The 23,645-nt window shown below is 40.9% G+C and overlaps 1 protein-coding gene across 1 annotated transcript in view; it reads right to left on the bottom strand.

Annotated features, from left to right (window-relative positions):
* Positions 1–23,645, bottom strand: part of hmcn1 (hemicentin 1) — a 73,670-nt gene that overhangs the window by 13,590 nt on the left and 36,435 nt on the right. Inside the window, exons 25-71 of the mRNA XM_029499766.1 lie at positions 23,400–23,495; positions 22,970–23,164; positions 22,747–22,877; positions 21,871–22,018; positions 21,597–21,723; positions 21,328–21,482; positions 20,920–21,198; positions 20,184–20,465; positions 19,790–19,898; positions 19,515–19,684; positions 19,114–19,268; positions 17,520–17,643; positions 17,260–17,361; positions 16,537–16,713; positions 15,148–15,299; positions 14,776–14,899; positions 13,013–13,188; positions 12,766–12,862; positions 11,715–11,837; positions 11,432–11,587; positions 10,858–11,139; positions 10,541–10,708; positions 9,640–9,753; positions 9,409–9,495; positions 8,897–9,088; positions 8,634–8,807; positions 8,421–8,534; positions 8,020–8,165; positions 7,736–7,886; positions 7,292–7,489; positions 7,092–7,205; positions 6,792–6,979; positions 6,552–6,648; positions 6,230–6,391; positions 5,955–6,068; positions 5,659–5,861; positions 5,015–5,096; positions 4,787–4,918; positions 4,481–4,630; positions 2,891–3,050; positions 2,665–2,789; positions 2,382–2,565; positions 1,576–1,673; positions 1,186–1,464; positions 826–1,022; positions 521–602; positions 53–189 (exon numbers count right to left, since the gene is read on the bottom strand). Of these exons, the coding sequence (XP_029355626.1) occupies positions 53–189; positions 521–602; positions 826–1,022; positions 1,186–1,464; positions 1,576–1,673; positions 2,382–2,565; positions 2,665–2,789; positions 2,891–3,050; positions 4,481–4,630; positions 4,787–4,918; positions 5,015–5,096; positions 5,659–5,861; positions 5,955–6,068; positions 6,230–6,391; positions 6,552–6,648; positions 6,792–6,979; positions 7,092–7,205; positions 7,292–7,489; positions 7,736–7,886; positions 8,020–8,165; positions 8,421–8,534; positions 8,634–8,807; positions 8,897–9,088; positions 9,409–9,495; positions 9,640–9,753; positions 10,541–10,708; positions 10,858–11,139; positions 11,432–11,587; positions 11,715–11,837; positions 12,766–12,862; positions 13,013–13,188; positions 14,776–14,899; positions 15,148–15,299; positions 16,537–16,713; positions 17,260–17,361; positions 17,520–17,643; positions 19,114–19,268; positions 19,515–19,684; positions 19,790–19,898; positions 20,184–20,465; positions 20,920–21,198; positions 21,328–21,482; positions 21,597–21,723; positions 21,871–22,018; positions 22,747–22,877; positions 22,970–23,164; positions 23,400–23,495 (7,208 nt within the window). The remainder of the gene's footprint in view (positions 1–52; positions 190–520; positions 603–825; positions 1,023–1,185; positions 1,465–1,575; positions 1,674–2,381; positions 2,566–2,664; positions 2,790–2,890; positions 3,051–4,480; positions 4,631–4,786; positions 4,919–5,014; positions 5,097–5,658; positions 5,862–5,954; positions 6,069–6,229; positions 6,392–6,551; positions 6,649–6,791; positions 6,980–7,091; positions 7,206–7,291; positions 7,490–7,735; positions 7,887–8,019; positions 8,166–8,420; positions 8,535–8,633; positions 8,808–8,896; positions 9,089–9,408; positions 9,496–9,639; positions 9,754–10,540; positions 10,709–10,857; positions 11,140–11,431; positions 11,588–11,714; positions 11,838–12,765; positions 12,863–13,012; positions 13,189–14,775; positions 14,900–15,147; positions 15,300–16,536; positions 16,714–17,259; positions 17,362–17,519; positions 17,644–19,113; positions 19,269–19,514; positions 19,685–19,789; positions 19,899–20,183; positions 20,466–20,919; positions 21,199–21,327; positions 21,483–21,596; positions 21,724–21,870; positions 22,019–22,746; positions 22,878–22,969; positions 23,165–23,399; positions 23,496–23,645) is intronic.

Here is a 23,645-nt window from a genome sequence, read left to right as displayed (position 1 = left end):
CGTCTGGACAAGTCATGCATTGTATGCAGGGTAGCTTTGTTTGATTTCTGACCTGTAGTGGTCGGCCATCTTTGACCCAGGTCAGAGTTGGAGGTGGAACAGCATCAGATTTGCATTCGAGAGTCACCTGTCTGTTCTGCAGTACTGATATGTTCTGAGGTGTGCTCTCCCCCACGATGTTAGGGGGCACTTACAGAAAAACCAAACAGAGAAAATTATTATCTCATGGATTTTGTAGCATGGTTTTATCTAGACTGAACAGTTCATCTTTTCCTAAATACATAACAGAGAAACTATATCGATAAAAATGAACTGACTTAGCTTAAAATATAGCCATATAAAATATGGCTGAAATTTAAATTTCTGTACATGTAAAATATATTAACACCCTGCAAGTCATTGACTGTAAAAACATGTGCAGTGCACATTGTGCATGTATATATATATATATATATATATATATATATATATATATATATATATATATATATATATATATATATATGTGTGTGTAACCCACCATGCACTCGAACCTTGAACTCCTTGACATCATCTCCTGCTGGACTGTTGGCTAAGCAGCTGTACCTGCCTGTGTGCTCCAACTGAGGAAAAAAGTAGAAAGTTAAACTATTCCAGACAGGTTCATTATAAACATCTAGCTACAACGAACGGAGTTAGGGTTAACAACAGCTTTCTAACCCTAAACCATATTAATACCAGGTTCTTGATTAAATGCGTGAATAAAACAACATGAGCCATAGTACTGCGAGTGACGTGATGACACACTTAAATGACATGAGACAGGAGAAATCCTTGGTCACTGACTTGTGCTGAGGCCACACGGAGCAGTTCTCCTCCCCGGAGGAGGCCCACACTGTCTGTCTGTGGGAGTGGGCGTCCATCCTTCAGCCAGGTCAGGGAGGGTGTGGGGATGCCCGAGGCCTCACAGTGAATCTCCAGAACATTGTTAACCACCACAGAGACTTCTGCTGGGACACCTGAGCTTTTGATCCGTGGAGGGTCTGAACAAAGTGATGGTATTTTGAATGACGAGACGTGAATTAGTGTAACACAGGCGCAACATTAACAGCCATTGTTCAGTATTGTGAATAATTCTGTTTTAGGATATTAACTGACCAAAGGCCTTTTGACAAATGACACTTCCTTCCCACACTTTATACTCACCCAGCACTTTCAGGTTGAAGTGGCGGCTTGCCTGACCAGCAGTGTTGTTAGCCACACACGTGTAGCGTCCTGTGTCATTGACTTCAGCCTGATGGATCTGTATAGTCGTATTCAGGTTGAGGAATCTGAGGTGAGAGTTGGGGGCTAAAGCCACACCCTCTTTGATCCAGGCCATTGTGGGGGTTGGGGTCCCATCAGCAATACACAGCAGAGACAGCAAATTTCCTCTAACGACAGTGACATCCTCTGTGCTCCCTGCTCCGTCCAGACCGGGAGGAACTACGGGAGAAAAATGAGGGGCGCAGTTATCTATCATTCATTCTTGAAAAGAAGACTGGCGTTTTGTGATTTACTACTGATTTTCAGAGTGAGTAATGCTTTCATACTCACCATACACCTGTAGGTTATACTGTCTGTTGTCAACGCCTGCCCTGTTTGATGCCACACAGGTGTATGTGCCGCCATCAGACACCTGGGTGCGTGTAATACTGGCAGACACAAAATGGTAAAACGTAAACATCCTGATATCCTCATTTTCCCTCTCACTAAATGTACAAACATCATATAGACACAATTTAGGAGAATAATTGTCAGGTTGGAAATTGTTTCTTTTATCATTTTTTTCTATTTATCTTTTTAACTATTTCATGAAGTCTGATGTTTCACACTTATTCATTTGTCAGACAAATTTCAGCTCTTCACATTGAGAATTCATTGATGCAGGCAGAACAGCAACTTCTTTTTGTATGGCCACAGACAAACCATTATTTACATTTACATCTACTCATTTGACAGAGCAGTTTACAAGTGATTGACAGTAAAGCTTCAGTGTAGCAGAATACCTGGGAAACTAGTAAATGCACGTTTTATATTGTGAGCGGAGTGTGGAAGCAACATGATCAGTGAAATAAAACTTGTCATTAAACATAATACCCAGGTTTCTCACAAACTTGGTTGTGAGAAATGAAGAGATGAAAAGGTGATTTTAAAATAGACATAGTGATGGAGAGTTTGATTGGCTGTCATGCAAAAAGAAAAAAAAAATCAACACAATAGTCCATATTTACAATACGTTATTTCACATCTAATATAAAAATGTTTGCTCACCATTCCCTATACATAAGGAAAGCAAGAAGTTTTCTATCATGTAGCACAATGTACTACAAACTCTTGTTACTCCCTGTCCACTGACCTACCGGAGCACCTGTCCAGCAGAGAGGAGCCGAATATGGGAGGAAACTGGCAGGGGGAGGCCATTCTTCAGCCAGTTGAGCTGAGGAGCAGGAGAGCCTGTAGCAACACACTCAATATTGACAGAACTGTCCAGAACTGTGGTTAGCTCCTCGACTGTCTCGGTGTTGCCATCTATCGCAGGGGGTACTAAGAGAATTGACAGACAGTAAAGTTAGTGACAAAAAAAAAAAAAAGAAGAAATTTTTATTTATTTATTTAATTTAGTTTTATTAGAGTGAAACCCACCATACACATTTAGATTGAATATCCTGTCCTCCTCCCCTGCTGTGTTGCTGGCTACACAGGTGTACTTGCCACTGTCAGTGGTGTGAGCTCTGATCACAGTGAGTGAGCTGCCATCAGGACTGATTCTGAACACAAAAGTAATATTAGAATAGATCCGAGTGATTTCCGGAACATGGATTGGCCAACATGGAAATCTATAAATTCATTCTTTAAGTCTTTATTGTACCTAAGGCCTTTTTTCTCTTCACTATGGATGATTTTTCCATCTTTTAACCACTGGATGGTAGGAGATGGGCTTCCTTTAACCTGACAGACCAGTTGGATGTTTTCATGAAGCAAAACTCCCATCTCAGTCGGCAACTCCGATCCAACAATACTAGGAGGGACTAAGAAAGAATTAGTGTTAGAGGCAAATTGATTATCTGGTAAGTTAGGTATAATTTGGCCATGTTAACATGTTATTGTGTGATGTAAAATATGCTGTGCCTTGAAAAAGGTCTTCATACCACCTGAATTTTTCCACATTTTGTCATGTGACAACCACAAAGTTAAATGTATTTTATTGGAATTTTATGTGATATGCCAACACAAAGCAGAGCACAATTGTGAAGTGGAAAGAAAATGACAGTTTAAAAAAACAAAAAAACAAACAAAAATTCTTTAAAACGTGTGCCACATATTTGTATTTTAGCCCACTGTCCTCTGATAACCCTAAATAAAATCCTGTGCTACCAATTGCTTTCAGAAGTCACCTTATAAGTAAAAATAGTTTGCCTGTGTGTAATTTAGTCTCAGTATAAATACAGCTGTTCTGTGACAGCTTCACAGGCCTGTTAGAGAACATTAGTGAACAAACAGCAGCATGGAAACCAAGACACACACACAACAGGTTAGGGAGCAAGTTGTAAAGGAATATAAACCAAGCTTTGAATGTTTCATGGAGCACAGTTCAATCCATCATCTGAAAATGGAAAGAGTATGGTGCAACTACAAACTTAAACTTAAACTAACAGACTGGGTAAGGAGGGCTCTAATTACAGAGGAGGAGCTGCAGGGATTCACAGCTCAGGTGGAGGAATCTGTCTACAGGACAACTATTAGCCGTGTACTCCACAAATCTGGCCTTTATGGCAAGAGTAAAGCAATTTTTGAATCAAGCCATAAGTTTTTCCATAAGCCATCTAGGGGACACAACAAACATGTGGAAGAAGGTGCTCTGATCAGATGAGACCAAAGTTGAACTTTTTGGCCTCAATCCAAATTGTTCAGCAGGGACAAGGAAGCTGGTCAGAGTGGATGGGAAGATCGATAGAGGAAAATACAGCCAAAGCTACAATGAAATGGTTTAGATCAAAGCATGCTTACATGTTGGAATGGCCCAGCAAAGTCCAAGAATCTATGGAAGGACTTAAACTTCTTTACACAGATGCTCACCATCCATTCTGACTGAGCTTGAGCTAATTGGCAAAGAAGAATGGGCAGAAATTTCAGTCTGCAGATGTGCAAAGCTGGTGGAGGCGTACCTGAAAAGACTTGTACCTTCCAGAAAAAGTAGTTCTATAATGAACTGACAAACCCTACAAATACATGCCACACTTTTCAGATTTTCATTTGTTAAAAATCTTAAACCATGCATCATTTTCTTTCTTTCTTTACTTTGTGTTGTCTATCAGACACAATCCCAAAAGAATGCATTCAAGTTTGTGGTTGTATTGCGACAAAATGGGGGAAATAGCTTGAGTAATACGCTTTAGCATTTAGCAGAGAATCAGATTAGCATGTTTCATAGTGGTTGAGACTAAACGTGTGCATGTACCTTGTATAGTTAGGTGGTAACTCTTGTGTGCTTTTCCCTCCACATTAGAGGCCAAACATGTGTATGTGCCAGAGTCAGATAGCTGTGACCGTGCAATCTGAAGCTTGCTGCCTCCGGAGAAGATGTGCATCTCCAGAGACTCTGAATTCTCTTAAAAAAAAAAAAAAAAAAAATCATGAAAATCGTTTGGTTAAATGACATTGGCAAAGCTTGTCAGCCTTACTGTATGCACAGATAATGCAGCTCCTTTCCCAGGAGAACATTAACTACAGTCTACTCTTGTCAACCAAAATCATCGTAGTATACCTATGGGTCGTCCATTCTTCAACCAAGCAAGCCTGGGAGGTGGGATGCCACTAGCATCACAGGAAAAGGTGACTGGGTTACTGATTGTTTCTGTGATACTCTCCTCTGCTGGGCCGTCAATGCTGGGAGGTACTGTGGGGAAAGAGATCGACATTATTCTTAAATACAGTCAACTTTAGTTTGTAAATACTCTGCATGTTGAATAAATCAATATGTAGAATGTGCTACCATAAATATTCAGGTGGAAGTTCTTGTCCATCTGACCAGCAACATTGGTGGCCTTGCAAACATATTGTCCGGTGTCAGACACCTGAATAAAAGAGATGGTGTCTTTAGCACACATGCTAAAAATCATTTAACAATATGTCCTATTATATATGTGGAGAGCCCAGGGATATAGCTCAGTGGTTAGCATTGAGCTACTGAGGCTCCAGGTCCAAACCCCAGCAACAAACAAGCCTGGATAAACGGGGAGGGGTGCAACAGGAAGGGGATCAGGTGTAAAAACTGTAGCCAAATGAACCATGCGAGTCATAGAGCTGACTCGCTGTGGTGACCACGGACAGGGAAAAGCCGAAAGAGGAGGGAAAAAAAAAAACAACAACCAACTATCATATATGTGGAGAAATTTCACAGTATTTCAGTTTGTTACCTTGTCCTGAGGTCTTAAGGTAGAATTAGGGTATGTTTTTCCACTGGTCACACACAAGTCTAACACAGTCAACACCACACATCTTCTCTTGGTAGAGCAGAAGTAATTAGAAATAACATGAAAAAGCATTGCTGCTTAGCTCGATGTATTTCCATACGATACTGCTGAAAAATAGACAGAAAACACGGAGTAGACAGCGTGGTATCTGTTGACGTCTCACCTCTGAGCTTTTGATCTGGAGCGTCCTCCCCTCAGCCAGGATGCGCAGGTTGGCTGACTCTGTCACCATCCTGCCGTTCTTGTACCAGGTGATGGTGGGAGGGGGTACAGCGTTGGACTCACACTCCAGAGTTACTGATTTCCCTACAAGCACGTTCACCACCACAGGATAGTCGCCACCACTGTCCCGGATACTGGGAGGAACTAGAAGACCCAACATGAGAACATTTACTGCTAGTTTATGATGTAAAGAGGCCAAAGATAGATGTTCAATATAAAACACTGATGCAGACTGACCAAAAACTGTGAGAAAGATGTGTTTGTAAGCTTCTCCTGCTGCATTCATGGCCACACAGGTGTACTTTCCTCCATCAGATATTTTTGCTTTCAGAATCTGAAGCATTCGACCACCTGAAAGCATAATGAGACACACAGACGCTTCCATCAGACTTCTGTGCCGAATATCCTGCTCCTTCTTTTACTGCAGAATGGCTCGTTAACATTTTTCTCACTGCTGAATTGTTCTTTTTAATGTGACCCTACAGGTGTAGATTACTCATAGCCTGCATTACCTGGCATGATAATGACATGGGTGTTGCCTTGAATAGCCCCCCTCTCATTTAGCCAACTCAAGGTGGGAGGGGGGAAACCAGTAGCTTCACAAGAGAGAGACACAAAGTTGTTCACCACGACTGTCACATTCTCAGGACTCAGGCCGAGAATGGTGGGAGGTACTGCAAAGATAAATATTCAAAATAACGCAGGGTCATCTTCCAGGAATAAAAGACTCCATTAACTTCAGGTAGTCTACTGGCATGAAAGTGCAAACACTTTATATTGTAATTTCATTTATCTTTTCACAAATGTAACAAAGAAAATGAACCCATCACTCACCATGTACATTGAGATTAAAGAACTTTTCTGCGCTGCCTGCTACATTGTCAGCTACACAAACATAGCGCCCTGTGTCAGACACCTGCATCATTGACACCTGAAAAATTTAGGAATATATACTCAATAAAATACAAAATTACAGAATTACTTACTTTGTGGTAACTCACTGTACACATTATTCAACATAACATTTATTTTGAATGCACAAATAGCTTCATGACTGCGCTTCCTGGTTGTTACCTGAAGTGTTCTCCCATTGGACAAGATTCTTTGCGAACCATCAGAGCTGATTGGTTGGTTGTCTTTAAACCAGGTGATCTTGGGGGCTGGGTTTCCATCCACATGACACTCCAGTTGTGCAGTTTTGTTGACTAGGACTGTGACCTCATCAGGCAAATCGCTGTCTCTTCCCCGTATGGATGGAGGAACTGGCGTGGCATAGAAATACACAGCAAGAGACTGTTCAATCTAAGCAAACTTTTGTCCAGGTCTGCTTAATTGACAGATGCTTGTACCACAAAAGTGTGTTTTTTTACTCACATAACACTCTCACATCATACTGAATGGAGTCTTCTCCTGCTTCATTGACAGCCACGCAAGTGTATCTGCCTGTATCTTCTGCCTGGGCCCTGGGAATCTGTAACACTCGCCCACCTGGCAGTTGACCAATAAAAGAAAAGTATTAATATGCTGTCTGCCTTGTTCCGTCTGCCTTCCTCTGCTGTCTCTGTCTTTCTCACCTGGCATAATCAGAACTTTGTCATTGGAAGCCAATAGCTGTCCATCTTTGTACCAGGTAAGAGTAGGAGGAGGGACAGCATTGGTCTCACAGTACAGGGAGATGGGGTTGTTGAGTATCACATCCCGGACATCCACTCCAAACCCTGTGGGCGACAGCGTGTCACCTACTCCGCCAGGCCTCTTAAAATTAGGTGGTACTGAAAAGAGAAGCAAAAAATAGGAAAAATATTTAAACCTTTCTTTGACCTTTTTTTTTTTTTTTTTAATTTTCATTTACTGTGTGGTTGGAAACAATTGCGTATATGGATCTGCAGTTAAAACCACAAATTCATGAACTTGTGCATTTTTTTTTACTTAAAAAAGGTACAAACAAAACCAAATGAATATTCCCTAAGCCCATGAAGCCCTATTTCAACACATTTTCATCCATCAACCCAGTTCACCTTGTATATTTACATCAAAGTCCTTCTCATCCTCTCCAGCTATGTTGGTGGCTATGCAGGTGTATCGCCCAGTGTCTGACACCTGCGCATGCTTGATCTGAACAATACGACCATTGGCTGTAATAGATACATGGTCGTCTGCCCTCAAGATCTGCAGAGGAAAAAAGGAAAAAAGGTTAATTTAAGTATATAAACGTTTATTGTATTTCTTCATTTACTTTGAATCAAAGTATGAATCATTAGACAGATTTCGAAACAGTAAATATAGAGGAAAGAATATCCACCTGTCCATCCTTATACCACTGTAATGCTGGGGCAGGAAAGGCCTCAGCTGCGCACTCCAAGGTCAATGTGCTGTTGATCTTAATCTTGACTTCTTTTGGAGCCAGTCCTTCCCCTGGAATATCATTTTTATTGATCTGTGGGGGAACTGGAGTAAAAAAAATTAAAAAAAATAAAATAAATAATAATAATAAAAAAACATAAGTAAAAATAATTAACGATATCAGCATTTCACACATTGTTTAAAAACCTTGTACCATTCATAATGCAGAACTGAGATTTGCCAAATAAAAAGTCTTCATTTGTATTATGATTTTCTTGGCCAGCTATGAAAGATGCAGCTTGTTTCAAAGATATGTGTTAATTCCACATACAAATGCGAAAACCAACCAAGTCATCTCACCATAAACCTTGACCTCATAGTGCTTCAGTGTCTCCCCAGCCTCATTAGTGGCCACACAGGTATATCGCCCAGCATCTTCTTCTTTAGCGTTAAGAATCTGCAGCGTTCGGCCACCTGTAGAAGCACGGATCATTAATTACAAAAAAATCTATGGTGCCGTTCTAATCTCCTCAGTTCATTTAAATTGTTTTGCTTTAATATGCAATCTCAGACCTGGAAGCAGTCGGACATTGCGGCTAGACTCGAACGGAATGCCATCTTTCAGCCAAGTGATAAGAGCAGGAGGGTATGACTGGACTTCACACACAAGAGAGGTGGGGCTGCTCAAAGTGACTGTCACCTCCTCTGCAGAATGATCAGGACCTGATCCAGCGATGGAGGGAGAAACTGGCAAGAAATGGACAATGTGGTTGTTTTGTATCTTTAAGATTCGATTGAGAAACATTTCTAAATGGATATAAGAGTTGTCTCTGTACCCAGGACATTGAGGTTGAAGTGCCTGCTGCGATCCCCTGCAGTGTTAGATGCCAGGCAGCTGTACCTGCCGGTGTCTGCAACTTGGGCACCAGAGATTTGAAGAAAACGTCCGTGAGACAAAATTTGGTGCCGTCTGTCAGGCACCACAAGCTGTCCATCCTTCAGCCATTTAATCTCTGGCACAGGGTTACCTAGGAAATCATTAATGTATGGAAATCAAAAGGTGTATATATATATATAATATAGACGAGATAAGTCCCACCCACTTTTTAAAATGAGCAAACACACACACACACACACGTTTACCATGTTGATAATACTTCATTAGCTGTAAGCTATAATCATTACATTTAAATGAAATAAACAATTGAAATATATTAGCCTGTGTGCAATGAGTCAATTTAATAGGGTTACTTTCTGAATTGAATTGCTGGAATAAATCAACTCTTTAATGATCTTGATGCACAAGATGCACTTGTATTTGTATTTAAGTGTTAATTAAGTCACTCACCTGATGCCTCACAGATTAGAGTAATGTTGTGTTTCTCCTTGACTTTAGTATCTTCCACAGTTCCCTCATTTACAATGCTGGGAGGAACTATTTGAATAAACATGAATAAATTGGTTTTGTCTTTCACTGTTCACCACATTTCTAAGTTAATGTTAAACAAAAGCATAAACATAACTAACAACAATTTTATTCTGGCTTTAATGTAATTCTACATATGTACTGTGTCTTTACCCAGGATATCAATGTCAAAGTTCTTCCTTTCCTCTCCAGCAGTGTTAGATACAATGCAGGTGTATCTCCCAGCATCCTCTATTGCAGCATGCAGCAGACGCAGGCTTCGTCCTCCTAGATAGTAAACAGTAAATCAGTTATAGTGGCACGTATTCAAAGACTGGCTAATTTCCTCCTTTTTTACATCTTGTTTTCACATGTTGTTGGGAAGAAATTTGCTCCTCTGAAAAGCGCTATCCGTGAACAGCATTTGGTTTTTCAGGCCCGTAGCTCTTAAAGCATTTACATACTACTTTAATAAGAATAAAAGTTTAACAGATGTGAAAAAGCAGCTTGAATGATAAAAAGAAACAAAAACAAGCAGGGTGTGTGAAACTCTCCTGAGAAAACTAGGATCAAAAGATGACTCAATTCACCTTTTGCACTACATCTTCTATATAATTGATGCACCTCAACGTGAATTTACTCCTGCAACAACACAAAGATTATCATGTCTCACTGTCCCTGTTTTGATCAGTTTTGTGTGTTCAGCTTTTTATGAATACTAGAATTCACTTGTATTTCTGCACAAGCAATTTAGGCCTAAGTTGGAAACACCCAGTATGGCTTGTGAAATGTTTAAAAGGACAGAAGCTCCTGTTTGTCTCATTTCACAGCTCTGTCTGTTGAGTTTGGCCCCAGGTGCAATGGCCCCATTGCATCTTATTACTGCTGATGTATTACAACTGCATAGCTTCTGAAACCCACATACGGTTCAGGTTACTCCTGTGAAAGTTTGCTCTTCCTGAGTGCGTTTTCTTATTGCAAAGACAAGAAGGAAAGGGAAATAAATTTTAAAACCTTTTGAGAAGTTTTTCAAGGAAAACTTATATCAGCTCATAAAAGTCCAATACAAACTGACCTGAGAGAATGCGTACTGAGCTTGTCGCTTTGATTGGCCGCCCATCTTTCAGCCAGGATATAGCAGGAAGAGGGATACCAGAAGCCTCGCAATTCAAAGCGACTGGGTTCTTCACGACGACACTCACATTTTCTGGCAGCTGTACCTGACCAATTATATTTGGTGGAACTGAACAAGAAGAGTGGGAATAAGAGAAAGAGACAAAATGAAAGTGCAAGCTCTCAAGATAGACCATAATTCTCCAGATGGAAGATTGGAATTATGAAAGACACCATTCAAGCAAAAATCGAACTTTTTAAAGTGTGGAAATTTCATACCATGCACACTGATGTCGTACTTGCTGTCAGCCTGCCCTGCCACATTAATGGCAATGCATGTGTAGCGGCCTGTGTCTGACACCTTCGCATCTTTAATCTGCAGCAGCCTTCCTTCATTCAGGACCTTCGCACCGTGCAGGCCTGTGATAGGCCGTCCATCTTTAAGCCATGTGACTGCTGGTCGTGGCACACCTTCTGCAGCACACTGTAGGGTCACATCCCCTCCTTTTGTGACAGTAACGTCATCATTTTCGCCCTTGCTGCGCCTGATGATAGGGCGTACTGCAGTGATAAAAGCAGATGAGTTAATGCAAACACTCCCTCAGCAGACACTAAGCATTCAGTAACCTTTAACTATGTCCACCTTTCATTTATTCTTCAAGTATATTCAGTTACCTTTATGCTGTTTTAGTTAAATTTGAACCCAACAATTGTCTATCTGTATATTTAATGTGTCTTTTGATTATTTAGGCTAAAGCAATATGATTGGTACATGATGACTTCTCCACATTTCAAATAAAATCTGGTATTACTTTGTTAAATACAAGACAGTGATCTGGAGGTTCAGATGTACCATAAACCTGCAGACTGTACTCCTTCGATGTGGTGCCCGCTGCACTGGAGGCTGTGCAGGTGTAGGAGGCTGCATCTGTCCTCTCAGCATTGGAGATTTGCAGCTGCCGACCTCCCGACAAAACTCTGAGACGTTGGTTTGACTTGAGCTCTGAACCTTTGATGAAGAGAGACGGGAAGCACAGATTAGGTACATCTTATCACTCACACAATATTCAGCACACAAAATACATTTCTTTTGCTCTTGTGTTAAGTGTTTTCTTTAATACATATACACAACTAACCTTCCTTCCTCCAGATAAGGCTTGGAGGTGGTATGCCACTTGATTCACACACCAGAGTGATGAGGCCTCCCTCAATCACTGTCAGAGGGGACACCTCATCTGATCCACGGATGTTGGGAGAAACTGTAATAATGATGAGACACCAAAAGGTGGCACACACATCTCAGTCTAAGCATAGAGTTAATAGACTTCCCAAAAATGAAAAACATCCCATTCAGCGATTTTTTTATATACAGTGGGTACGGAAGTATTCAGACCCTTTGCTCTTACACTTGTATATTTAACTCAGCTTCTGTCGTTCAGATGGTTCTACATCTTCATTGGAGTCCAGCTGTGTTTAATTACATTGTTTGGATTTGATTAGGAAAGGCACACACCTGTACAGAGATATCCTGGAAAACCTTTTCCAGAGTGCTCAGGACCACAGACTGGGCTGAAGATCCACCTTCCAAATAAATAACGAAGGAGTGTGTTTGAAATAACTCAGACTGTTCTTGAATGGCCCAGCCAGAGCCCAGCTGTTTTAAACCTAACTGAGCATCTCTATAGAGACCTGTTCACCATCCATCCTGACAGAATTGGAGAGGATCTACAAGGAGGAATGGCAGGGGATCCCCAAATCCAAGTGTGGAAAACATGTTGCGTCAATGCCAAGAAGTCTCATGGCTGTATTAGCTCAAAAGGGTGCTTCTACTGAATACTGAGCAAAGGGGCTGCTTACTTATGGCCATGTGATATTTCTTTAATACATTTGCAAAAATTTCATTGAAGAGGGTCTGAATACTTTCTGTACCTACTGTAATGCTTGCACATTAGAATTACAAGGAACCGAAGATGCAAAACTTAAATCGGTGTTATGCAAAATCACTTTCGCTAAAAAACAGCAGGCTGTTGTGAAGAAGGCACAAACCAGTGCAATCACTCTCCGCGTTGTTCTAAACGTTCTATTTAGCCTGTGTGCCACTTACAAAGGCACACAGGCACCAAATACAAAGCTCAAAGTTAACTCCAAAGCTAAACCCAAATTTACCCAAAGGTAACAAACATTTACCCCAAATATTGAGGTTATAGTTCTTCTCTGTTTTTCCAGCAACATTGGTGGCTTCACAGGTATATCTGCCTGAATCGTGTACCTGGGCACTATCAACCTAAAAATAATTGAGACAATTTATATTAGATAACAATAGACTGGCACATAATTCAATAGATACTAAATGGAATATATATTATAAAAAAATATGAAAGTCCTCTGAGAAAGCTTTAGTTTCTGATTTTCTTATCTCTGACAATAGCTGTACCTTTAGCAAGCTCCCATCAGCTGACACACTCAGCCCAGGCTTCTTGAATAGTGGGCGGCCATCTTTGCGCCAGGAGAGAACAGGTGGAGGGATTGCATCACTCTGGCAGTGGAGCTCGACCGAATGGCCTTGCATCACTGTGGTATTCACCTCCTCTCCCTTGATGTTTGGTGGCACTGTGGCAGACATGAAAACAAATCAGTGAAATCATTTCTCTGACAAGTTCCATCAAACATTCATTTGTATAATTTCATATTTTATTTAAATATCCCATAGTTTTCACTTAAAAAACAAAAAACAAAGCAAAAACAAAAAAGCCCACAAAGCCACTCTAAGTGCTATAAAGTCTTTATATTACCTCAATATCTATATTATATTAACTTGGTGGAAAGCCTCCTGACTATATTAAATTGTGCATATGGTGCTCTTAAAGGATTCATTTTACCATTGGGCTATTACAATAATAAACCAATAAACAATAAACCAATTCAAACCTTTTTTTTTCTAACACTAAAAATCTGCATAGTTTCATTTCCAAGAAGTTCATAAAACTCAATCTAAGTGAAAAAAAAGAAAATGGAAACTGGAACAAAGAAACTCCCAAGTAGGCTTTTGGTGTCCTGTGACCAAAGATGGGTACAACTGGTTAACGAAAAAGGTCAAAGCAAAACTTTAGCGCAAGAGTTCAGGAAATGGGTTAGGGTTAGGGGGTAGGGTTAGACGAGGTCTGCACTCCCTCAATCTAACTTCAACAAGGTCATCCTCAAGAAGCTCTTTTCATCTATTCATCAATATTTCATACCACCATACAATCAATATTTCAGTATTTCATGAGGTATTTGTGGCCACTTTGCTAAACCAGCGGGACAATTTGCTCTGTATTGTTCATTGGTTAGACAGCGGACAAGTCACTGGGGCAGGACAGAATCAGCCCCTAAGCTCACTGTCTAACCAGAGACAGGAAACTGCCAAAGACTGGTAGCAATTACACCAACAAATCTCCCTTTATTTCTCTGACAAGCTCGTTTTGATCTTTCTGTTTGTATTCTCTGTGTTGCCATGTTAAAACGGATATACTTGGACAGACACACATAAGCAGACTTTAAAATCCCCTATGTAAACTCCTTGTCTCCTATTACTTCCTCGACAGCTTTGATTAGACTCCTATAACAACTGATTTGCATCAAGATTAGCTCTGTGCAGGAAATTGACAAGGGTTACAGAAATTCTAAACTTGGCTTAATCATACCGCCTCTTCATGCGCATGTTTTGCTCAGAGCCTTGTTTCAAATATTTTCTTTTTTCTGTTTCATGCTGGATCGGGTGCTGTGTTGAAAGACATACAGCAGTTGGCCACATTAGCAAGTAAAACAAAAAGTGGTGCAAGGAAATGACAGGAAGCTCATATGCTGAGGAGAGAAATAAGTTCCTGCCAAAAACTCTCCAATTGAGACATTTGTGTGTTATTGTATTATGCCTTTCATTTTTTATACAATGCAGGAAATTGTCATAATCTAGTCGAGCAATTAATAGCAAGCTGCATTATTGTTGGCTTATAAAAGTCTACATATGTGATCCAAACACTGGCTTGTATAAAAAATACAGTGACATATCAAATATAGAAATTTTACTAAGACGACAACTAATTCCACCTACTCTTATAACTACTTACAATTAAAATACATAGCTGCATGCAAGAATATGCTGTTTGTATGCTGCATATTTATGTAATCACAACTGGCAAATGAAGATGGTTTATTTACCATAAACAAGAAGGTCGTACTCTCTGTTTTGTTCTCCTCCAGCATTAATGGCCACGCATGTGTATCTGCCTGTATCACTAACCTGTGCACTTTTCAGACTCAGCACTCTGCCACCAGACAACACCTGGGAGATACAGAGAAGGATCAGTACACTTAAAAACACAAATGATGCCAAACTGGAGAGATTATTCCCCATCTTGTCTCAACTCAAAATATACTTTTATATGATAACAGTGATAAAAGCTTAAAAAAGGGGGGGCAAATAATAATCTTGTTTTTTTGTTTTAGTGCAGTAGTTGATTGACACAAAAAAGATATCACTCCTTCATTCAAATATGAATTGATTCATTCGTTTAGCTCCTTTATGGGCACCTGGAGGCCATGTGATATGCTTGCCACAGGGCTGCCATCTTTGAGCCATGTGAGGCTGGGCACAGGAACGCCGGTGGCCTCACACTCCAGCCTGGCAGCATCATTCACCACCACAGTTACTGTACCACCTCTGCTGGATATGACAGGCGGCACTGTAAGACACACAAGAAAAAGGGTAATGGTCAATCAAAATGTATGGTATTGAGCTATAGTGTATAGATTCTAGACAGTAGATAATAGGGATGAGGGAGTACACCAGCTTCCGTATCTGTTCAAGCTTCTACATTAGCTATAGACGTATTCATACTTGGTAGGGGCGGCACTTAAACCGGAAGTGGGCGTGGTATATACGAAAGTTGTATTTTTAAGCCTGAAACTGATATGCGTTGGTCAGAAGTTGCTATATTTATTGTAAACCTTAATATATTTTTATTTACATCTTAATTTGTATGACAGCAAGGTAAGAAGAGCGAGCCGACCGGAAAAACACCTGACCCGGTGAAGAAACAGAGAGAATGAGGCTACGAATACGAATACGAATCCAGTTTTTACCCCATAACCCCATAAAGTGGGCAGATTTAAAACATTTGGGTTATAAAAAGCTACTTTAAATGATGACGTAGTAGTGAGGATGCAGCCTGACTTTTTATCTATATCAGGTTAAATGATGATCTTAGCGGGGGACTCCATCAGGTAGTTGTAAATATCGATGTGTGTCACCTCCATTCAGTGGATTATTTCTCCATAAAAATGAAGGCAAACTGAAGGGACAATGAGAGAGACCCACATATCGATGCCTTCTTAAAATAATCGCCTAAGTCATTTTTTTCAAGACACAAAAAAGGAACCATTTGTTGAATATATGATATTTAGGCAAAAAAAAATATTTTTTGTAAAAAAATGACTTAGGCAATTATTTTAAGAGGGTGAAAATATGTATGTTTTTCATTTTACTGTCTTTTCTCTGGTATAGCTAGCGTGTTAAAATGATCATCTGGCATGTTGAAATAATGTTTTAAGCACTGGACAGTGTTTTTTGTTTTTTTTATTGTGCCGCCGATTGTTTTCCCTTCCGGTGGGCGTGGCTTTCGGAGTATGACACGTTTTGCTCTGTCCTGTCTGTCACAGGATGCCCTGAGGAGGATTTTCCTCAAACCCAGCACTGATATTGACTCGTATTAACTCGTTCGGTACTCGTACTTGTCAAAATTGCTGTATCTGTCCTGGATACTCGTTTTAGTTGAATATCCACAACCCCAGTAGATAAAAAACTTCAGCATAGCTTGCCTGTTTGTCATTTAGTCGTGTTTTAATTGCAATGGCACATTCGTGTAGCTTCCAGCTATCTTACCAGATAATTAAAGTTAACATGATGGAAAAGTTACCCACCAAACACCTGCAGGTTATGAAGTATCTCAGCAACTCCAGCCAGGTTGACTGCTACACATCTGTATGTCCCAGCATCAGATAGCTGAGCCCGTTCAATCTCCATCATCTGGCCACGCTTGAGCAGATTCACCCCAGCTGCGTTTGTCAGAGGTCGACCATCTTTGTACCAAGTGATAGCTGAAGCACAATGGAAATTAAAAATGCTTAACGCAAGGCAAAGACAAAGGCACGAGAGAGGAAAATAAATTAAAAACAAATTTAACACTGTAAAATAGAGATAAAATTACATGGATATCCGTATAAACTTAAAGCATGTGTAGACACAAAACCTTATTATTGATGTCATATTAACTGTTTAAAATTCAAGACATTCTTGGGACAACAAAGTGTTTTCACTATAACTGTATGAGATTACTTTCATGCAACACTTGCTGTAAAAAGTAAAAAAAAAATTGTTCATTTTTGAGGGAATTTGATTTCTTATTAGCACCAAACTGCTACACTGAAAAGCTCAAGCAATTAGAGAGAGAGTTGGTAGAAAGAAAGTCAAGTTTGCCGGCAGGGAGCCATCTGAAGTCAATTTTCTGCCACTCTGCTAACAGTTAAAGATAACAACAGAAAACAGCAGTACAGCCAAATCCAACTGAGCGGCAAGGGGAACGGCGTCCTGCAGCCTATGAGCAGACACAGCAGGATATTAAAGATATTTGTGAGCCGTCTTACCAGGTAATGGGCTGCCTGTGGCCTTGCACTCGAGCTCAGTGGGAAACCCTGACAAGATGGTCTGGTTGATGATCTTTCCAGAGTTTGGGATACTGGGAGGCTCTGAAAGACACACAGTATCACACACAAGAACAATCATTTGTTCGACACTATTCTCAGGTGTCCTAGTCTCATGGCACAGATGACAAAAACCAGTAGATGAAGAAGACAGGGATAGAAATACAGAGAGAGAGAGAGAGCCATGTTGATCTTTAAGTTACCATGGACACTGAGCTGAACATGCTGTTGAGCTTCACCAGCTGCATTTGTGGCCAAGCAGGTGTATCTCCCTGAATCCTCAAGTCTTGCCTCTGTGACCTTCAGTGTTCTGCCTGCAGACTCCAGCTGTGACAGATACAAGTGCACATAAACACAGGGTAAGCATAATTTTGACTTTATGGGAGAGTGGTAAGTGATAAGGAATGGACAGAATAAAGGATTAAGGACACCTCGCTGATAGCTCAACCACCGAACTGGCGGCTCGGAACACTCCTACACGCTGTAGTGGACACATGCCCGGCGCCAGCATCTAGGCAGTATTCAAGGTCATGGAGAGGTTCTTGGGTTATGAACCCAAGAACCTCTCTTCCTGCCTGCCTACCTTCAAACCACCACTCAGATAAGAAATAGAGACCAAAAGGACTTTCTTTCCTGAGCAGGGCAACTATTAAAGCATCTGAAAGATTTACAAGGAGATTTGCAAGCTCAAGAAAGGATTAAGGTGTAAAACTCTTTCCACACTCAGGACACCCTGCGAATGTACACACATGCATGCAGAGGCGCACACACACACACACACACACCAGCCCTCAATTCTCAAGGAAGGCAGCAAAAGGACAACAGACCTCTGCCTGATTATAAAGCAGACAGACAAATGCATTTGACAGAGTTTAGCATCTTTAGCAGAACAGTTTTCACTCTTTTCTTTAACTTTTTCACTCTTTACTTTTCCTTTAAATTTTGGCTTTGTGGCACTGTTCTTTTTTTTTTTGGCTCTCTCTTGCCTCATAGGTATCAACAATTAATTATTATTATTATTTAATTTTTGTACACAAATTCAACAGCCAATGGAATTATAAAACCCAAGGTACCTTAAGCAACTACATCTCTGTCTTTTTCATTCTGAATCAGCACCTGACTTTTGCTTCACAAGGCTGTAGAAGATTACCGTGTTGTTTAGGTGATGCCCTGCTTTTCTGACCCTTTTCGAACCTTCTTCCAGATAAAGCTAAGTAAAGTGGTTATGGCCGTGTTGTTTTATTTCCTCAATGACTGGCCAGTGAAAGCTAACAGCCTACTCAAGATGATGATGAAGATTCCATCTTCTGGAACAGTCACTTGGAGGAGTCTGGGACTGCCATAGATGGTCATTGATCACCCTGCTGACTCCGCTGGAGTTTTTTTTACCGAGTTACTGATTTTTATAAAAAAACAAAACAAAACAAAACAAAACAAGTAATGCTCATCAACTTATATTGAATTTGCAGCATGTAGCTGAAAAAAATGTAATTTAAGCAGTACAGTATATCACACCAAAACCTTCCTCTGGGTACTCCGGTTTCCTCCCACAGTCCAAAGACATGCATGTTTAGGTCAATTGTCTGTAGGTCTGAGTGTGAGTGGTTGTTGGTTCTGTCTGTCTCTGTGTGTTGGCCCTGTGATGGACTCGTAAGCTATCCAGGCCCGCCCTCGCCCAGAGTGAGCTGATATTGGCTCCAGCAAACCCCACGACCCAGAAACGGAAAAGAGGTAGAAGATGCATGAATGGATCCCACCAAAAGCACAAATTCATATCCAGTCAATAAATCAACTAACCTTGAGCTGCTCCTGTGTTGTGTCAACAGGACGGCCATCTTTAAGCCAGGTAACGCTCGGAGGGGGGATGCCACTAGAGATGCATTCCAGACTGATGGACTTTTGGAGAACTACTGAACGTTCAGCAGGCCCAGTGGTACGGATAGATGGCGGAACTGGACAGAATCAAAGGATAGACTTTCTTTTTAAATGCTTTTCAGTGGGTAATAGGGAAGATGGAAATTACATTAATACAGAGAACAGTAGTTACCCAAAGATGGATTATCCCTATGGGTTGCATTTAAAGCACAAATCACATTTATTTCAATAAGAACATGTGCAAAATTATGATGCTTTTTAGTTTTTTGCCAAACAATCCATTTTATTGCAAGATAATATGATATCATATTTAAATGTTTTACCATGGACAACCACATTGAAGTCCCTTTTGTCCTCTCCAGCTTCATTCGTAGCCACACACTGAAAATGAGCTGTGTCAGACACCTGAGCGCGAGACACAATGAGCCGTCGCCCACCGGCCGACACTTGTAACCCTTCCCTCTGTCTGATTGTGTTTCCATCCTTGTACCACCTGGAAATGCCGTTTTTTACAATGAATATCTACATGAGTATGTATGTGTGTTTAAGTTTTGCCTTTACGTGTGCATGCCTGAGGCAGGGTTAGGGCAGAGCTTACGTTATGACAGGCACAGGTGTTCCATTGGCCTCACACTCAAGCTCAAGAGGGCTGTTGAGTACCACCGTGCTGTATGTCACATCATCAGCTCCTTCGATGTAGGGAGGAACTATGGGAAAATATTTAAATACATTAGAGCCTGGAAAATCGCTAAACAAATGACAGTTATAGTCAGAGTGAATATCTTTATATTCTTTTAGTTGTGCTCTAAAAAACAATAACCTGGACCTAGATTGAGGTCCATCAAAGACATCTGTGTGGAAGTCAGTTCAGACCTCATCTTTTGAATGATTGCTACAACTTGCATGCACACATGTATGCCTTATAAAAAAAAACAATGAGTGAAAGAGTGTGTATGGGTTGTGAATGAAGATATTTAGGTGTGTTTCCATACCTAATACTCTGACGTCATATTTGACCTCATTTTCCCCAGCGATGCTTGTGGCCACGCAGATGTAGCGACCCGAATCTGAGACTGCGGCTGAAAGGATTTCAATTTCTTTCCCGTGCTCAAGCACACGGATGTTTTCCCCGTCATGTACAGGAACTCCGTCCTTCAGCCACATGAGGGAGGGGGGAGGGTGTCCCCCAGCCTCACACTCCAGGATCAGAGGCTTACTGAGAGTCACTTTCCTCTCACTGGGCCCACCTTCTCCCCCTGCAATGGTAGGAGGCACTGTGGACCGGTGGGGGTGGTGGGGGGCAAGTGAGAAAAGATCAGAACAGAAAAAGAGTTTAATCTTAGAGGACTTTTCTACTTTTCTTCCTCTTACGTGATCTTATTTGCATCTTACATTCAAGGCTATCATCAAGAAATAACACACAAAATTGCGTTATCTTTCAAATCCTCCGATTCATTTTTGCACTCTTCAGAGATCAAAGATTTGATTGTTGGCCAGCTATCCACAGCTGTATGAAATCATTCTTAACGGCTATAAATGTCTTGTGAGTGACATAAACTGCCTTAAGGCTCAGATTAATACAATAATGGGGTTTAGATCAGAGGGATTGTGGAAACAATGTTAAAATTGCTTGTGCTCTGGGTAATCTAACCTTTTGTTTCAACCTGAAATACTTAGCTAAAAAAATAAATTCAGAAACTATCAGGTGTCAAGATGTGAAGTACTTACAGTAAACATCCAGCTCATAGGCCTTCTCAGCCCTTCCAGCCACACTGGTCACTTTGCAGGTGTACAGACCAGCATCGGACACGTGAACACGAGGGATTTTCAGGTAGCGGCCTCGCTCTACATAATGAGCTTGTCGGTTGGACAGGATGGGTTCGCCGTTTCGGTACCAGGTGATGGTAGGAAGTGGCACCCCACGTGCCTCGCACTCCAGTTTTACCATTGTGTCCAGCAGGGCTACGGCTTCTGTGGTTAAGTTACCTCCTTTGATGGAAGGTGGCACTGGAAGTGCAGCACAAGCACAATAAAACTCCCACTATACTTGGCGACGTTAGGTGTGTATTTAACATAATTATGTGAAGGTATAGTTCGGTGGCAGACTGCTGAGGCTTTGCCAAAACAGATACTCACCATAAACACTAAGGTTGAAGTCTTTGGACTGTTTTCCAGCTGTATTCATGGCACTACACTGATAGCGGGCCTGGTCCCCAAGACGGGCACTTTTTATCCTCAGAACCTGACCTCTGTTGATGACCTCCAGATTGGGATCACCAAGAAACACCAGCCTGGCATAAATAAAAATGGGTGAGGGCAAAAGGCATTATTGAAGTTTGAACCACTCTATCTCATATCTCATAATTCAGTCATTCATCATTCATTCAGTTTTAGATGACACTTACTTCCTATCCTTGTACCACTGTATTGTGGGAAAAGGCACTCCTTGCACCTTGCACTCAAGATGGATTTCCTCTTTGAGAAGGGATGTAACATCTTGAGGAGTGTCTGACCCTAAAATGGTTGGTGGTACTGCGGCACATGGGGAGACAGTCACCTTTTCAATTTCTTTCGATGCACACTCATTTTAACATCCCAACAGTGAAAAGGGTCACATACTTGGCTACTTTTGAGTATTAAAAGTGTTTAAAGCTGTTTTCATTTCATTCCATTGCTCACCCAGTACATCCAGGAAGAAGTCTTTTTCTGTGCTTCCAGCAATGTTGATAGCTTTACAGTTGTAGCTGCCTGCATCTGCTGTGGCTGCCTTCAGTAGTCTCAGGGTTTTTCCCATATCAAGAATCTGGACATTGTTACTAGCAACTACCTGTCAATCAACATAAAATGAAATAAAGCATGAATATAAAAACTGGTACAGTTTTGGAACTACTAAATGACAGCATATTATGGTGCAAATTGGAAGACATCACAATAAAACACTGCTTAAAATTCATGCATATTCAAAAAAGAATCACTTTCTGCAAAGTGTGTAGAAAACTGTTTCTCACAGCCCTAAACATCCAAAGAACGGAGAATCTTGATTTAGATTACTTGTGATTAGAAGATTAAGGGAAGCACTTGAGCTTTCATGTTTGCCTTGTGGGAAAAATGAAAAAGGCAGGCATGGGAACAAAAAAGCAGCCAACTCACTATGATGTTGTTGCGAAGGCAGCCCAAAATCTGTCTTCTTATATCAAGTCATCGTAATTATTTTGTCATCACAGCTTTAAGTAAATTGCCACCAAGCCTGGAATTGAATATGTCTTCTACATCCACACAGAATCTACAGTGGTTTTCAGTCTGCTCTCTTGGACCATGATCTCTGCCATCAGCACTAATTCAGCCTTTATGACAACTTTCATTTCTCTATGAAAGTAAAGTCATTATAATGCGTTATTACTTTTATCCATATAGACGGCAGTGGTAGGCCACCGAAATGTAGGTTATGCATATTGAAAGACAACTTGTTTAACATTTTATAAAAAAGAAACAACCTTAAATCGTCAGTGTTTTTTATGAAATGTGTAACAACATATTCATTGGGGTTTCACCTACAGGACTCTCATCCTTGTACCAGGTGATAACAGGGGCTGGACTTCCTGTGACATCACACAGCAGGCTGACTGGCTGGCTCAGGACCACTGACACGTTGCCTGGTGTTTCACTGTCCTGGAAATCCGGGGGAACTGTGGCGGTGTGAAAGGTTGTTTTTACAGAAAGCTTTCTATCAGGTATGCACTGAAGTGTCAGCAAACGATCTGATAAAAAGGTCAGTCACCATTGACTTTGAGCTGGTATTTCCTCTCAGTGGATCCGGCATCATTGACAGCAGCACAGACGTACTCTCCATTATCCAGAGGTGACACAGAAGCCAGAATCAGCAGTGTACCGTCCTCCAGGATGGACACACCGGGCTCATTACCAGTCAGTTCCTTTCCATTACGCAACCACTGAATCACTGGCTTGGGAAGACCTGAAGGAAAGATGATGGAAGGGAAAATAGCAAAGGAAACCCAAGCTATTAGCTATGAGGGAAAAAAAAAACCTGTACTGAATTTGTGCATTTAAAGCAAAATTAGCATTTTTCATTTTACTAGTTTTACTAAACATTAAAAAAATGCAAGTAGATGTCTAAATGAGGGAAATAAATGATCAATTTTTTATTCTTCAAAATAAGACGATAAGGATAGAAGGAACTATTACTGTACCTTTGGCAGGGCAGGGGAAGGCAATGCGCTGGTTTGCAACTCTCTCCTGCAGGGGACTGTTGAAGGGGGGCTCCAGCACCTCGACTACAGGGGGAACTGAAAGCACAAACAATCATACAATACAAATGGTGTGTGACAAATTAGCACGTGTCTTAATAGAAGAACTTGCCTGGTGTTGTGCCAGGATGCACATGCTGACCCGTATGTCATGCCCGAGCATGTGCATGCATCTTTATTATTTTCCTT

Source organism: Echeneis naucrates, chromosome 4 (assembly GCF_900963305.1).
Source record: "Echeneis naucrates chromosome 4, fEcheNa1.1, whole genome shotgun sequence".
In the NCBI taxonomy this organism is placed as follows: domain Eukaryota; kingdom Metazoa; phylum Chordata; class Actinopteri; order Carangiformes; family Echeneidae; genus Echeneis; species Echeneis naucrates.
This window is presented reverse-complemented; position numbering and strand designations above follow the sequence as displayed.